At 40.2% G+C, this 12,291-nt stretch overlaps 1 protein-coding gene across 50 annotated transcripts in view; it reads left to right on the plus strand.

Moving 5' to 3' along the window:
• Positions 1-12,291, plus strand: part of LOC133841878 (cell adhesion molecule Dscam2) — a 75,788-nt gene that overhangs the window by 26,452 nt on the left and 37,045 nt on the right. For 24 of the 50 annotated variants that reach the window (XM_062274668.1, XM_062274672.1, XM_062274673.1 and 21 more), the window contains exons 5-6: positions 2,152-2,301; positions 4,415-4,547. In XM_062274668.1, coding sequence (XP_062130652.1) covers positions 2,152-2,301; positions 4,415-4,547 — 283 coding nt within the window. Of the gene's footprint in view, positions 1-2,151; positions 2,302-3,622; positions 3,747-4,414; positions 4,548-4,620; positions 4,745-5,214; positions 5,339-6,226; positions 6,351-6,619; positions 6,744-7,456; positions 7,584-8,468; positions 8,593-9,101; positions 9,226-9,306; positions 9,431-9,514; positions 9,639-10,224; positions 10,349-10,620; positions 10,745-12,291 lie in introns of all 50 variants that reach the window. The other 26 variants (XM_062274721.1, XM_062274709.1, XM_062274677.1 and 23 more) reach the window with 13 other exon arrangements.

Here is a 12,291-nt window from a genome sequence, read left to right on the forward strand (position 1 = left end):
TTATTGAAATGCTTTCCAGCTCCAGTTCCAAATATTACCTTATTTCATATTATGTAGTTTCTTTAAATTATTATTTTGTGGTCCCTTCGTGTTTATCTCTACCAGTTGTGCATCAGTTCTATCAGACACGCGTCATCGATGAGTTTGTGCTGCGCGGCAACTCTGCAACCCTGAAGTGCCTGGTGCCCTCGTTTGTGGCCGATTTCATAGACGTTGAGGCTTGGTTAGATGAGGAGGGCGTGGAAATAATGCGTCCTCTTCCAGATGAATCCATTGGTAAAGGACGTTGCTGCTTAGCTTAGCCATAGGAGTAGAACTCTTTTAATTCCTTTTATCTCTTACCACTCATTATCCATTCACTCATTATCCTCATGAATGCTATTTCAGTGGTGAAGCAATTCTTTGAGTCCCAAGTGTACGATGAGTACGTGATCAAGGGGGAATGCGGCCATATTCAAATGTCAGACTCCATCATTTGTTGCTGATCATTTAGAAATAACGGACTGGATCGATACCGAGGGCGGTATCTATACCAAAAATATAACGGGTACAAGACTTTTGCGAATATCGGTAACATTGTAGAAACATGAAGGGGGGGGGAAGTATCTGCTGTCTGTCCACAATTTTTACATCTTATGATTTCGAATTATTTTCCCGAACATACGATATCCATCTTGTCAATTTCCCAACTCTCGATCTCTCATCTACCTTCAGTTGTGCCACAATCCTACAGCGTCAATGTCATGGATGAGTCCATTTTGCGTGGCAATAGCGCAATTCTGAAGTGCCACATTCCCAGTTTTGTTGCCGACTTTATTGTGGTCGACTCGTGGGTTGAGGACGAAGAGCGGCAGATATATCCGCAGGCCGATGTCACAGCTAGCGGTAATTCATCTACTAGCTATTAAGTTCTCCTCTAAATGTTAGCCTTGTTTCTATGCACACTCAATTCTAAATAATTCCCGTCCAAAAACGCATTCCATTCGCCAGCTTGTTGCTCGATAATCACTCAAGTGTTCAGTGCATTGGTCCAAATCTCCAAGAGCTCCTCTTCTAACAGGAAACCACTCTCATTGCTGCGCTGTTAGGCATTCAATTACTTTCTGTTTTCTTTCTTTTATTTTCACTTTCCTTTCTGCATACTCTTCTTATTTTATCCCAACTCCGAAGTTATGATTTCTATATCCTTTCCCTAGCTATATCCCAATTCCAAGAGTCGCTCCTGACTTGCCCAACATAAAACCTACCCCTTCATGTAGTCGAAAGTAGCGTTGTTTTGTAGCCTAGTGTAAATATGTATGTAAATAAATGTATAAACAAAAATGCTAATAAATTAATGAATTTTAACTAAACGTAATACTGAAAATATAAACATTTTGTAAATATGAGAGCTTGAGCAAATACTCATTCGATTCAGAAATTGTTTAACAAACATTCATCAACCACGATAATCCACAACATCAGCTAAAAGTATTGGCATTTTTGTTGAAGCATGAGAATCATTACGCATCGTTAAGAAATTGTGGGAAATTCTCAAGAATTTGTTTATAAACCACTTGAATCAATTGTAAATATACTCAACTTAAATAATTTCCCACAATTTATTGTCGATCAAAACAATTGCTTGGAATGGTGCATAGTTAGTTATAAGCAAGAGATTTTGCTCAGATTAATTGAATTCGATTTGGCAAAAAGTAAATAAATAATCTGAACAGATTCTCGTTTGTAGTTGTAAGACTGAATTTGTTAAATAATGAAATTAAATTCATGTATATTTTCAACATAAAAATAACGCACAATCTTCAGTCTTACACTCTTAATTGTACATAGCATCGATTCTAATCTAATAATTAATATTTATAGTATACACAAATCGCATTTTGAAAGTCACATTGCATGACCTATGAATAATGACATAATCTTTTATGAAAAATATATATGAAGTGCTTTCTCGCTTTGCAATCTTTGCTGTTATGTGGCTTTCGAATGTGAACTGAACAAATTCAATTAAAGCAACAATTTTAATTGAATTTGATCAATTGAATGGTAGCTTTATCTTTATGTTAGCTTAAGTTCCCCTAAGGATTACCATGACTAATAAATTTTATCTTTTCGTTAATTATTTTTAATTAAACACAAACTCAAAATTAGACGGCAAATATCTCGTGCTGCCCTCCGGAGAATTGCATATTCGTGAAGTTGGACCCGAGGATGGATACAAGAGCTATCAGTGCCGCACCAAGCATCGTTTGACCGGAGAGACACGTCTAAGCGCGACCAAGGGACGATTGGTTATCACAGGTAAGTCGGCCTTGTTTGCCAATTGACTTTCTAACTTTTTTTTATTATATAAACTTCAGTTATCAATTATCTTGAGAAGTTATCTTTAATAATGAAAACAAGAAATTAAATTACAATAAATAAAAAATTAAATTATACGTTTGCTTTTTGCGTTGCGGGTAAATAAATTGAAAATATATTCCATTAGTAATTGTCGATTTATATTTCTATCTTAAAAATGATAACTGAAGTTTAATATTGCTAAATAAACTTCATACAAATATATGTTACTTTTTCAATGAAACACTTTTGTATATTGCTTTTAACTGCCATCTTTTTGCATCATGAAAATTTATTGATGTACATATTTTATAGGGAAAACTTTCAAAAATATTTTAAAGTGTATATTAGATTCTTGGATGTCTTATATGGAAAATCTAGATACTAATTTTAAAACAAATACAATATGCTGTATTTAACATATATTTGTGTGAATCTTAATTAGCTTACAAAATTTGTTAAAATAACAAAACTACTTTGAATTATAAATCATTGAAGTGTAGTTTCTTTATTTTAACAAATTGAATGTGTGTATTTGGAATACTCAACTAAATCAAACAAAAAAAAAACAAGAAAAATATAAAATATATGTAAGAATATTAATTTTTTATATTCTTTATTTATTTACAATCTATCTATGTATATAAAGATAATAAGTAAATTATATGAAGAATATTAATGATTAAATGAAATATTGACAAAGTATTCCAAATATACTCAGCAGAATATTGAGTAACTAAAACGTTAAAACTTAATTTACTCAGTGTTCTGTTTATACAATACCGAGATATTAATTACTCGGTATATAAAAAACATATTTGATGAGCAACAATATTCTGATTTATTTGTTTATATTCCCACATTCAATCAAATAGATTTTTTGCTTAAAATCTGTTTCTTTGTGAAGGAATAGCGAATATAAATATCATAAAAATAACATTTTTAATTGCTTGCTATCGCACTGGTCAGAAAATTGTTGTTCGCTTAAGACTAAATTGAAAACTGCCTGAATGTTGGGATAGGGTACTCGACAATGCTATGAGCTTGAAACAAAGCCTAAATAAATAGAGAAAGAATAATTAAGAAATGTCTGTGGTCCGTTGAAAAAGTCAGAGAAAAAAAGCAAAGCAGAGCCTTATTTAATTTGAATTCATTTTTCGAAATCCTTTTGCCAATGCGCCCAAGAGGTAAGTGCCAAAACAACAATTAGTTCTAATAATTAAAAGATAAACTGTTTAAAAAAATTGTTAACTACATTTTCCATTTTTGGATTCATTCACAGAACCAGTTGGCAGGGTTTCGCCTAAGTTTCCAACCACATTGACAAGTAGCAGCTTCACGAGCTCGGCCAATGATAGCCTCACATTGCTGTGTCCTGCTCAGGCTTATCCGGCGCCATTATTTAGGTGGGCAACTGAATTTGAATTAGACCCAACTTTGGCCAGTTTTCCGCAGCTTTCTTTTCTATATATGTATCTGCTGCATTTGTTTCTTTAAGAACCCATTGCAAGTGTTGGTCCACGTTTGCTTTCTGGCAACGACATCAAAGTTGTGCAATATGCTGCCCAACATGCCATAACTCTGCTCTGTCCAGCTCAGTCGTATCCTATGCCCATGTTTAGGTAAGGCCTTATCCCAACAATTGTTAACTCGAATGCATTTCTCTGTTAGAGCCCGTGGGTAGTGTTGGTCCACGTCTAACGAGTGGCGACGAGTCTCGCATCCTCAGGGTGCACATGGAGCAAAGTGCCACATTGCTATGTCCAGCTCAGGCCTATCCAGTGCCCTTTTTTTAGGTAACCCAAACCCAACATCAGGTTTTACTGCAACTCTTCCCCCCACTAAGCTGTCATTAATTATTTTTCAAGAGCCCGTCGCTAGTGTTAGTCCCAAGGTGACAGCTGGCGATGATGCCATCAAAATACCTAAAGTTTCTATGGGTCACAGTGCTACACTTATGTGTCCAGCTCAGGCATATCCAGTGCCCTTCTTTAGGTAAAAAACACACCCAACATTTAGGCACAATTCAAGCTGTTTTTCAACACTGACTTTGCATACTCTCCTTTTGTCTTAGAACCCGTTGGTAGCGTCAGTCCACAGTTCAGTGGCAATGGCAACCAGGAGCACATCACACTCACCCGTGTGCCGCTCAATCAAAGCGTGACTTTAATGTGTCCAGCGCAAGCCTATCCAGTGCCCTTCTTTAGGTAATACTTCATATCCCAACATCAGGCTGACTTCATTTGACTTGTTATCATAATTGTCTTTATTGCTTTAAAGAACCTGTTGGCAGTGTGGGTCCCAGATTGACCTCTGGCGATGATTCTCGCACCACTAAAGTGCAGCTTTCCCATAGTGTTACTCTGCTCTGTCCAGCTCAAGCTTTTCCAGTGCCCTTCTATAGGTAAGCTCGCTTCCCAGATTCAGGCAGTCTATTAGAAATTTTTTATTGAGCTTCACTTATATTATTTCCAGAGCCTGTGGGCAGTGTTAGTCCCAAAATTAATACGGGCGAGGACTTTAAGCATGTGAAAGGCAAAAGTGCACAGCATCTGAGCTTACTCTGTCCTGCCCAGGCATATCCCCAGCCATTCTATAGGTAATAATACCCAACCAACTCGGGCAGTTTTGAAGTAAAGTTGTCAAATTTGTCTGCCTCATTTACAGAGCCTGTGGGCAGTGTTAGCCCCAAGATAAATACAGGAGATGATTACAATCATATAAAAGGCAAAAGTGCCCAAGACTTGAGTCTACTCTGTCCTGCCCAAGCATATCCTCAGCCTTTTTATAGGTAATAACCCAGTCAGCAACTGGGGCAGTTTTCAGAAAATGGTTTTCTAGCAGTTTCAATATCTTTACTTTCTTTCCTTCTAGAGCCCATTGGCAGTGTTAGTCCTAAGATAACAAATGCAGATGATCTGAAGCATGTGAAAGTCAAGCTCAGTCATGGCGTCAGTTTGCTGTGTCCAGCTCAGGCTTATCCACAACCCGTTTCTAGGTAAATCCAGTCCCAACATTGCAGGATTGCTTAAAGATTTGCTTTCGTCTTTTAAAGGAAATTTCCAATGTTTGCAGAGCCCGTTGGCAGCGTGGCACCCAAGCTCAATTTTCTCGAGCGCTTTAAAATGATGCAAGTCGAGGGCGGCAGCAGTTTCAACATTCAGTGTCCGGTTCAATCGTATCCAATGCCGGTGTTCAAGTAAGAGCCAAAGCAAAGTCCACATCCAACATTCAGTTTAGTTTTGACAACATCGATTGATTTCTTATTGGTGATGTTTATATGTAGAACCCGTTGGCAGTGTGCGTCCAAAAGTCAATGCCCAAGACAAGCACCAGTTTATTGATGTGCAAATGGCCAACAGTATTGCGCTGCTCTGTTTGGCACAATCTTATCCAACGCCAGCTTTCAGGTGGGTAGTAAATTGGCCCAGCCCAGCAAAAAACAGACAGTTTTCTAGCATAATAAAGTTGTGCATGTCATGCCAGCAGATAAAAGCACTCGCAATGTATTTTTCTTATATATATTGTAGAACCCGTTGGCTCAGTCAAGCCCAAAATAAACATTCAGGACAAATTGCAGACACGCGAGATGGCGCAGCACGTGAGCTTTGCTCTCCTCTGCCCCGCTCAATCGTATCCTATGCCTGCCTACAGGTTAGCTGCTCCTTGTAGTTGTAAAACTACTGCATGTCCTGGCGCTATAAAATCCTTAAATTACTCCGACTTGACCGCAGCACAACCTAACGTTAGTCTAATTCCGATTCGACGATTATTTCGTTAGTCTTATTTCCATTCAGCGATTATTTTGTTAGTCTAATTTCCCCTCAGGCAGTTATCAAATAATTTTCGGCAATTGTGCTACATTGTGCTGGCTTTTGCTTTACAGAACCCATTGGCAGTGTACCGCCCAAGGTGGGAATAGCTGACGAATTGTCCAATACACGAACTGTGCTGGGAGCTAGCTTCAGTCTCAAGTGTCCCGCTCAATCGTATCCTATACCAGCCTATAGGTATGGCAGTTTTCAAGAAAATATCTATAGAACTTTATGTAGAATTGATGATTTTTCTTAGAGCCTATTGGCAGTGTGCCGCCCAAAGTTAGCATAGATGACGAGGTGGCCAATGCACGTGCTTATGTGGGCAAGAGCTTGAGTCTCAAGTGTCCAGCACAATCGTATCCAATACCAGCATATAGGTGGGTTTCACTATATCACTCAACATTCAGGTAGTCTTAGGTTAGAATTCACACTTATGAGTGGTTTTCTATTAACTCCCCTAGAACCCGTTGCTGCTGTGCCACCCAAACTGAATCTGCTCGAAAGAGTTCGCACCATGGAAGTGCAGCTGGGTTCGGAGTATGCAATGCAGTGTCCTGGCCAAGCTTTTCCGGTGCCCATCAACAGGTAAAAGTCGCCAGCTCCCAACTCTCAGCTTCAGGCAGCTTATTTCCATTTCTATTCAAAATTTAATCTCATTTGCAGAACCCATTGGCTCAGTGCCGCCCAAGATTAACAATATCAATGACAAGTTTCAATTGATGCAAGTGAAATTGTCTCAGAGCTTTGCCATGCAGTGTCCTGGTCAGGCGTATCCTGTGCCCGTTGTGCGGTTAGTTTCATTATCAAGTGCCCAACCAACATTATTAAGTTTAGTTTATTCCAATCGAAGTAACTTTTTTGATATTTTTATTTAGAACCAATTGGGTCTGTGCCTCCCAAGATTACGAATCTGCATGATAAGTTTCAGTTTGTGCAGGCAAAATTGCGGGAGGATTATGCCATGCAGTGTCCTGGCCAAGCATATCCTGTGCCCATTGTTAGGTTAGTTTGTCTTCAAGAAATTCCTACTCCCACATTAATGGCAGCTCATAGTAGCATAGAATATTACAATTATTGGAGAACATTCTTTTTTAGAACCTATTGGCTCTGTACCGCCAAAGATCACAAGTTTGAGCGACAAATTTCAAGTGTTGCAAGTGAAATCGCATGAGGATTATGCTATGCAATGTCCTGGACAAGCTTATCCAGTACCCGTTGTTAGGTTAGTTTGACATCCATCTCCCTCATTCATGGCAGCCTTAAAGAAGAGTATTATTATTAGATTACTTTCTTTGTAGAACCCATTGGCTCTGTACCGCCAAAGATCACAAGTTTGCATGACAAATTTCAAGTGCTGCAAGTGAAAATGCGGGAAGATTATTCCATGCAATGTCCTGGCCAGGCCTATCCAGTTCCTGTTGTTAGGTTAGTTTCCTATTCGCAACATTCAGCAAGGCAGTTCCCCAAAATGTTTTCTAATTCTTGCCACATTTCATCGCAGAACCTGTCGGCTCTGTTGCCCCTAAAGTTGATACCCGCGATGAATTTACCTTTGCGAGGACACAACTGGGATCATCGAAGGCGCTCATTTGTCCAGCTCAATCGTATCCTATGCCAGCATTTAGGTAAAGCCTCTCAACATTCAGGCAGTTCTTAGTTAGATTGCATTCTTTACGCACTGTTCTGTTCTTTCTCTTAGAGCCCGTGGGCAGCGTGGCACCTAAGGTTGATATTAAAGATGAGATTAATTACGCACGCGCTGCATTAAATCACAGTCTGGCCATAGTCTGTCCAGCTCAGTCGTATCCAGTCCCCGCCTTTAGGTAATTCTATCCCAACATTCAGATGTTTTATTTTAGTTGCTTTTGGGGTTAGCTTCATATACTTCTCTCTCACTTTGCAGAGCCTGTGGGCAGCGTGGCACCCAAAGTGGATGCCAATGATCGCATTAAATGGGTCGACAAGCCCAAAGGTGTTTCATTAAAAGCTTACTTTGTCCCGCTCAATCTTATCCAACACCCGCGCAACGGTAAGCTGCGTTTTCCTACTCCGCATTCTAAGGCAGTTTTCTTTAGACTAGTTGCATTTTATTTATTGTTGCTCCTTACAGAGCCCGTTGGCAGCGTGGCACCCAAAGTGGATGTCAAAGATCGCATAACGTGGCTTGACAAACCCGCTGGGGAATCCTTGAATTTGCTCTGTCCTGCTCAGTCATATCCTATGCCAGCGTACAGGTATTAAAACCAGTTTCATTCAGGCAGTTTTAGTTTAGTCTTTAGACACTGTAATATAGAGTATATATGCTTTCAGAACCCGTTGGCAGTGTGGCGCCAAAGGTTGATATGCATGATAAAATGGATTTTTCCATTAAGCGATCAAACACTTCGCTGAACTTATTCTGTAAAGCTCAGGGTTATCCGATGCCAGCCTTTAGGTATGATTGCGAATCCCACCAACTTATTCAGACAGTTTGAATTTGCTAGCTGAAAATGTGTTTGCTAAAAATTTTTGTATTGTTTTGTAGAACCCATTGGTACTGTGGCGCCCAAAGTTGACTTGAAAGACAAGGTGGCCATATCTATGGCTAAATTGGGTTGGGAATTGAGTTTAATATGCCCAGCTCAGGGTTATCCAATGCCAGCATTTAGGTGAGAACAAACACTATACCAGCTGCAGGCAGTTAATTGATTATAGAATTAAATAATCAACTTTCGTTTACTATTATTCGGTTGCTTTATAGAACCTATGGGCTCTGTTGCTCCCAAAGTGGACATGAATGACAAGCTGAAGTTCTCTTCGAAACATTTCAATGTCTCCTTGAGTCTACTATGCCCCGCTCAGGCTTACCCAATGCCAGCTTTTAGGTGAGATCAACGCTCAACATTCAGGCAGTTTTTACTTAGAAAGAAAACAGTTAGTTTCAATATTTGCTCCTCTTTATAGAACCCGTTGGCTCTGTGGCGCCAAAGGTTGACATTAACGACAAAGTGAAGATTGCCATCATCAAGTCGAATCACTCATTGAGTTTGGTGTGTCCAGCTCAGGGTTATCCCATGCCAGCCTTTAGGTAATATTTAGTCGAGTACTCTTTCTCTTCTTTTTGGTGAGGTTTTAGTATTTAACTCAATATGGATTATTGTTATTTTAGAGCCCGTTGGCTCTGTGCCACCTAAAGTTGAAATCAAGGATAAAGCGGGTATTTTCTTGGCAAAGTCGTCACATTCCTTCGCTCTGCTTTGTCCTGCGCAATCGTATCCCATGCCAGCCTTTAGGTAATCGCCCAAAGTTTTCCTATTAGAACAATATTCAGGCAGTAAAAATTGTTAGAGCTTTCATTGAACTCAATTCGCTTGCAGAGCCTGTGGGCAGTGTGGCGCCCAAGGTAGAGATTAAGGATAAACTGGGTATATTTGTGGCCAAAGCGAACAGTTCCATGGCTCTGTTGTGTCCAGCTCAGTCGTATCCTATGCCAGCATTTAGGTAAGCTCACAGGCAGGCAGTTTAAATATATTTCGCGTACACTTTTGCAGAGCCAATTGGCAGCGTTGCACCGCGTGTGAATCGCAAGGATGAGTTTAATCATGATCGCATTAGCAGCAGCGAGTCAATTGCCATACAATGTCCTGCACAATCCTATCCTGTGCCAGCCTATAGGTAAAATAATAGTGCACAATATTTTGAGTCTTGTTTTGGAGATTGTCGATTATCTTTTACTCTGATAGTGATTGTCCGCTGATTATCTTTTGCTCGCATAGTGTTAATTATTCCGCAGTGGCAAATATGTTTCTTACAATGTGATAATTTTTTTCTTTAACACCGAAGGTTACTTGTTTCTATCGTAGTGTTAATTGCTGTTCAGTTGAGTAACATTTTTTGCAATTCAGTTTGTTTTGATGACTTCAGAGTCAAAAGTCTTCAATGTACGTATATTTATCGTTATCAAAGTCAATGTGGTTTTCTTTATAGTCAAATGTTAGTTCTTCCCCAGTCGAGTATCCTATGCCTTAAGCAGAGTCAGTTTCAGTTTCCTGTACTCAGTCCATCTCATTAATATGCTATATTTTAGAGCCTGTGGGTAGTGTGGCTCCGCGGGTCAACAAGCAGGATGGCTTAACACGCGATAGCATTCGCTCAGAGCAAACTGTGGCCATCTTTTGTCCTGCTCAAGCCTATCCAGTGCCCTTCTATAGGTAATATGTTGACCCTTAGCATCGCTTGCAATCATAAATCGAGCATAGCTAAATCTTCAAGCCTCATTGACTGCCAATATTAATTGGTTCTTAGCCTTTGTCTCCCATTCTCTGACTGCTGCATAATTAAACCCATTCACAATAAGCTGTCACGCAATTGACTTGAACTAGGCACAGCTCTCACACTCCTCCCAAAGTTTTGGCAGTTTTCAAAGTTTCGGTTTTCAATTTGTTGCCTGTATTGTGTGCTTAACTAACTTGTACGTTTCAAGAACCTGTGGGCAGTGTACCGCCCAAAATCAGCATTGGGGAGCGTCGCAAGGATGCCGAAGTGCCTCTCGCTGGCGATTTGAGCATCTTTTGTCCTGCTCAATCCTATCCAGTGCCAGCTTATAGGTGAGACTCATTCAGGCAGTTTTCAGTTAGCTTGTGGCTTATTAAACTTGTTCTAATATATCTATTATTTGGCATAGAACCCGTTGGCTCTGTGGGGCCCAAGATAAGCGTTGGTGAGCGGCTTAAGGATGCGGCAGCTCAACTGCACTCCACATTCACGCTCTTCTGCCCCGCCCAGTCGTATCCTGTGCCCGCCTTTAGGTAATCCCAACATTCAGGCAATGTTTATTAACTAGTTGTAGTTGTTAATGGCAAACTGATTTACAATTTTTTAGAGCCGGTGGGCAGCGTGGCACCCAAAATAAGTGTTGAGAATCGTCTCAAAAATGCCGAATCGAATTTGGGTAGCAGCTTTACGCTTTTCTGTCCTGGTCAGGCTTATCCAGTGCCATTCCTTTAGGTAATTTCCTCGAGTACCCTAGGCTCAGGTTAAGGCAGGCTAGTACTTGATTTCTATAACTCTTTCGATATTCCTTTAGAGCCTGTGGGAAGTGTGGCACCTCGTTTAACCTCGGGTGATAAGACACGCAATGTGGACGTGGCACTTGGCGGCAGCTTCACTTTACTCTGCCCCGCTCAAGCGTATCCAGTGCCGTTTTTTAGGTAGGAACTCCCAACATCATTCAGGCAGTTTATTGAGTCAATTTAGTGGGTATTTTTAATTGGAATTCACTTGCTTGCAGAACCCATTAGTGGCGCAGCTCCAAGAGTTGCTCTGATACAGAAAACAAATATAGAATATGCGCGCATAGATGGCACTGTGGCTATTATGTGTCCAGCTCAAGGTTATCCTGTGCCCGCTTTTCGGTAATCTCAAATTCTGGCAGTTTTCTTTAGCATAAATGTTGAGGGAATAAGCTAATCTTCTATTACACTCTTTAGAGCCCATTAGCAGCACTGTGCCCAAAGTGATTTCCCTGGCCAAATTCGATATGAAAACTTATGCAGGCGCTAGCACTTTAGCTTTATTGTGCCCAGCTCAAGGTTATCCCGTGCCAGTTTTTAGGTAAATCAAGTACAACCACTCAACATTCAGGTTTACGTTTAGTTTTATTGTACTCCTTTGTTAAGTCTTGTGAGTACTTTTCAGAGCCCGTTTCGAGCACAGCTCCCAAGGTGCCGCCACTGCAATCGCGTCCTTTGATTGTGGCTCAACACTCAAGCATTTCTATTCTATGCCCAGCTCAGGGCTATCCTGCACCTAGTTTTCGGTAAGCTTTAGCTTCTATCCAACATTCAGGCAAATAGTGAAGATGTCTTTTATTGTTTGTGTACGTTTTCTATGTGCTTTTCAGAGCCCATTGGCAGCAGTCCGCCCAAGATAAATGCTTTGACCTATAAGCCAAATGTGATTGAGCTTCAAGCCGACACTGCGATACTCTGTCCAGCTCAAGGCTATCCAGCTCCTAGTTTTAGGTGTGTTGTTCATAGTAGACATTTAAAGAAATAAACTATACCAACATCAGGCATAGATTGATTTATAAATACTTCTAAATTCTCCTCGTAACACATTTACAGAACCCATTTCAAGCTCGGCTCCCAAAACT

This window comes from Drosophila sulfurigaster, chromosome 3 (assembly GCF_023558435.1).
Source record: "Drosophila sulfurigaster albostrigata strain 15112-1811.04 chromosome 3, ASM2355843v2, whole genome shotgun sequence".
In the NCBI taxonomy this organism is placed as follows: domain Eukaryota; kingdom Metazoa; phylum Arthropoda; class Insecta; order Diptera; family Drosophilidae; genus Drosophila; species Drosophila sulfurigaster.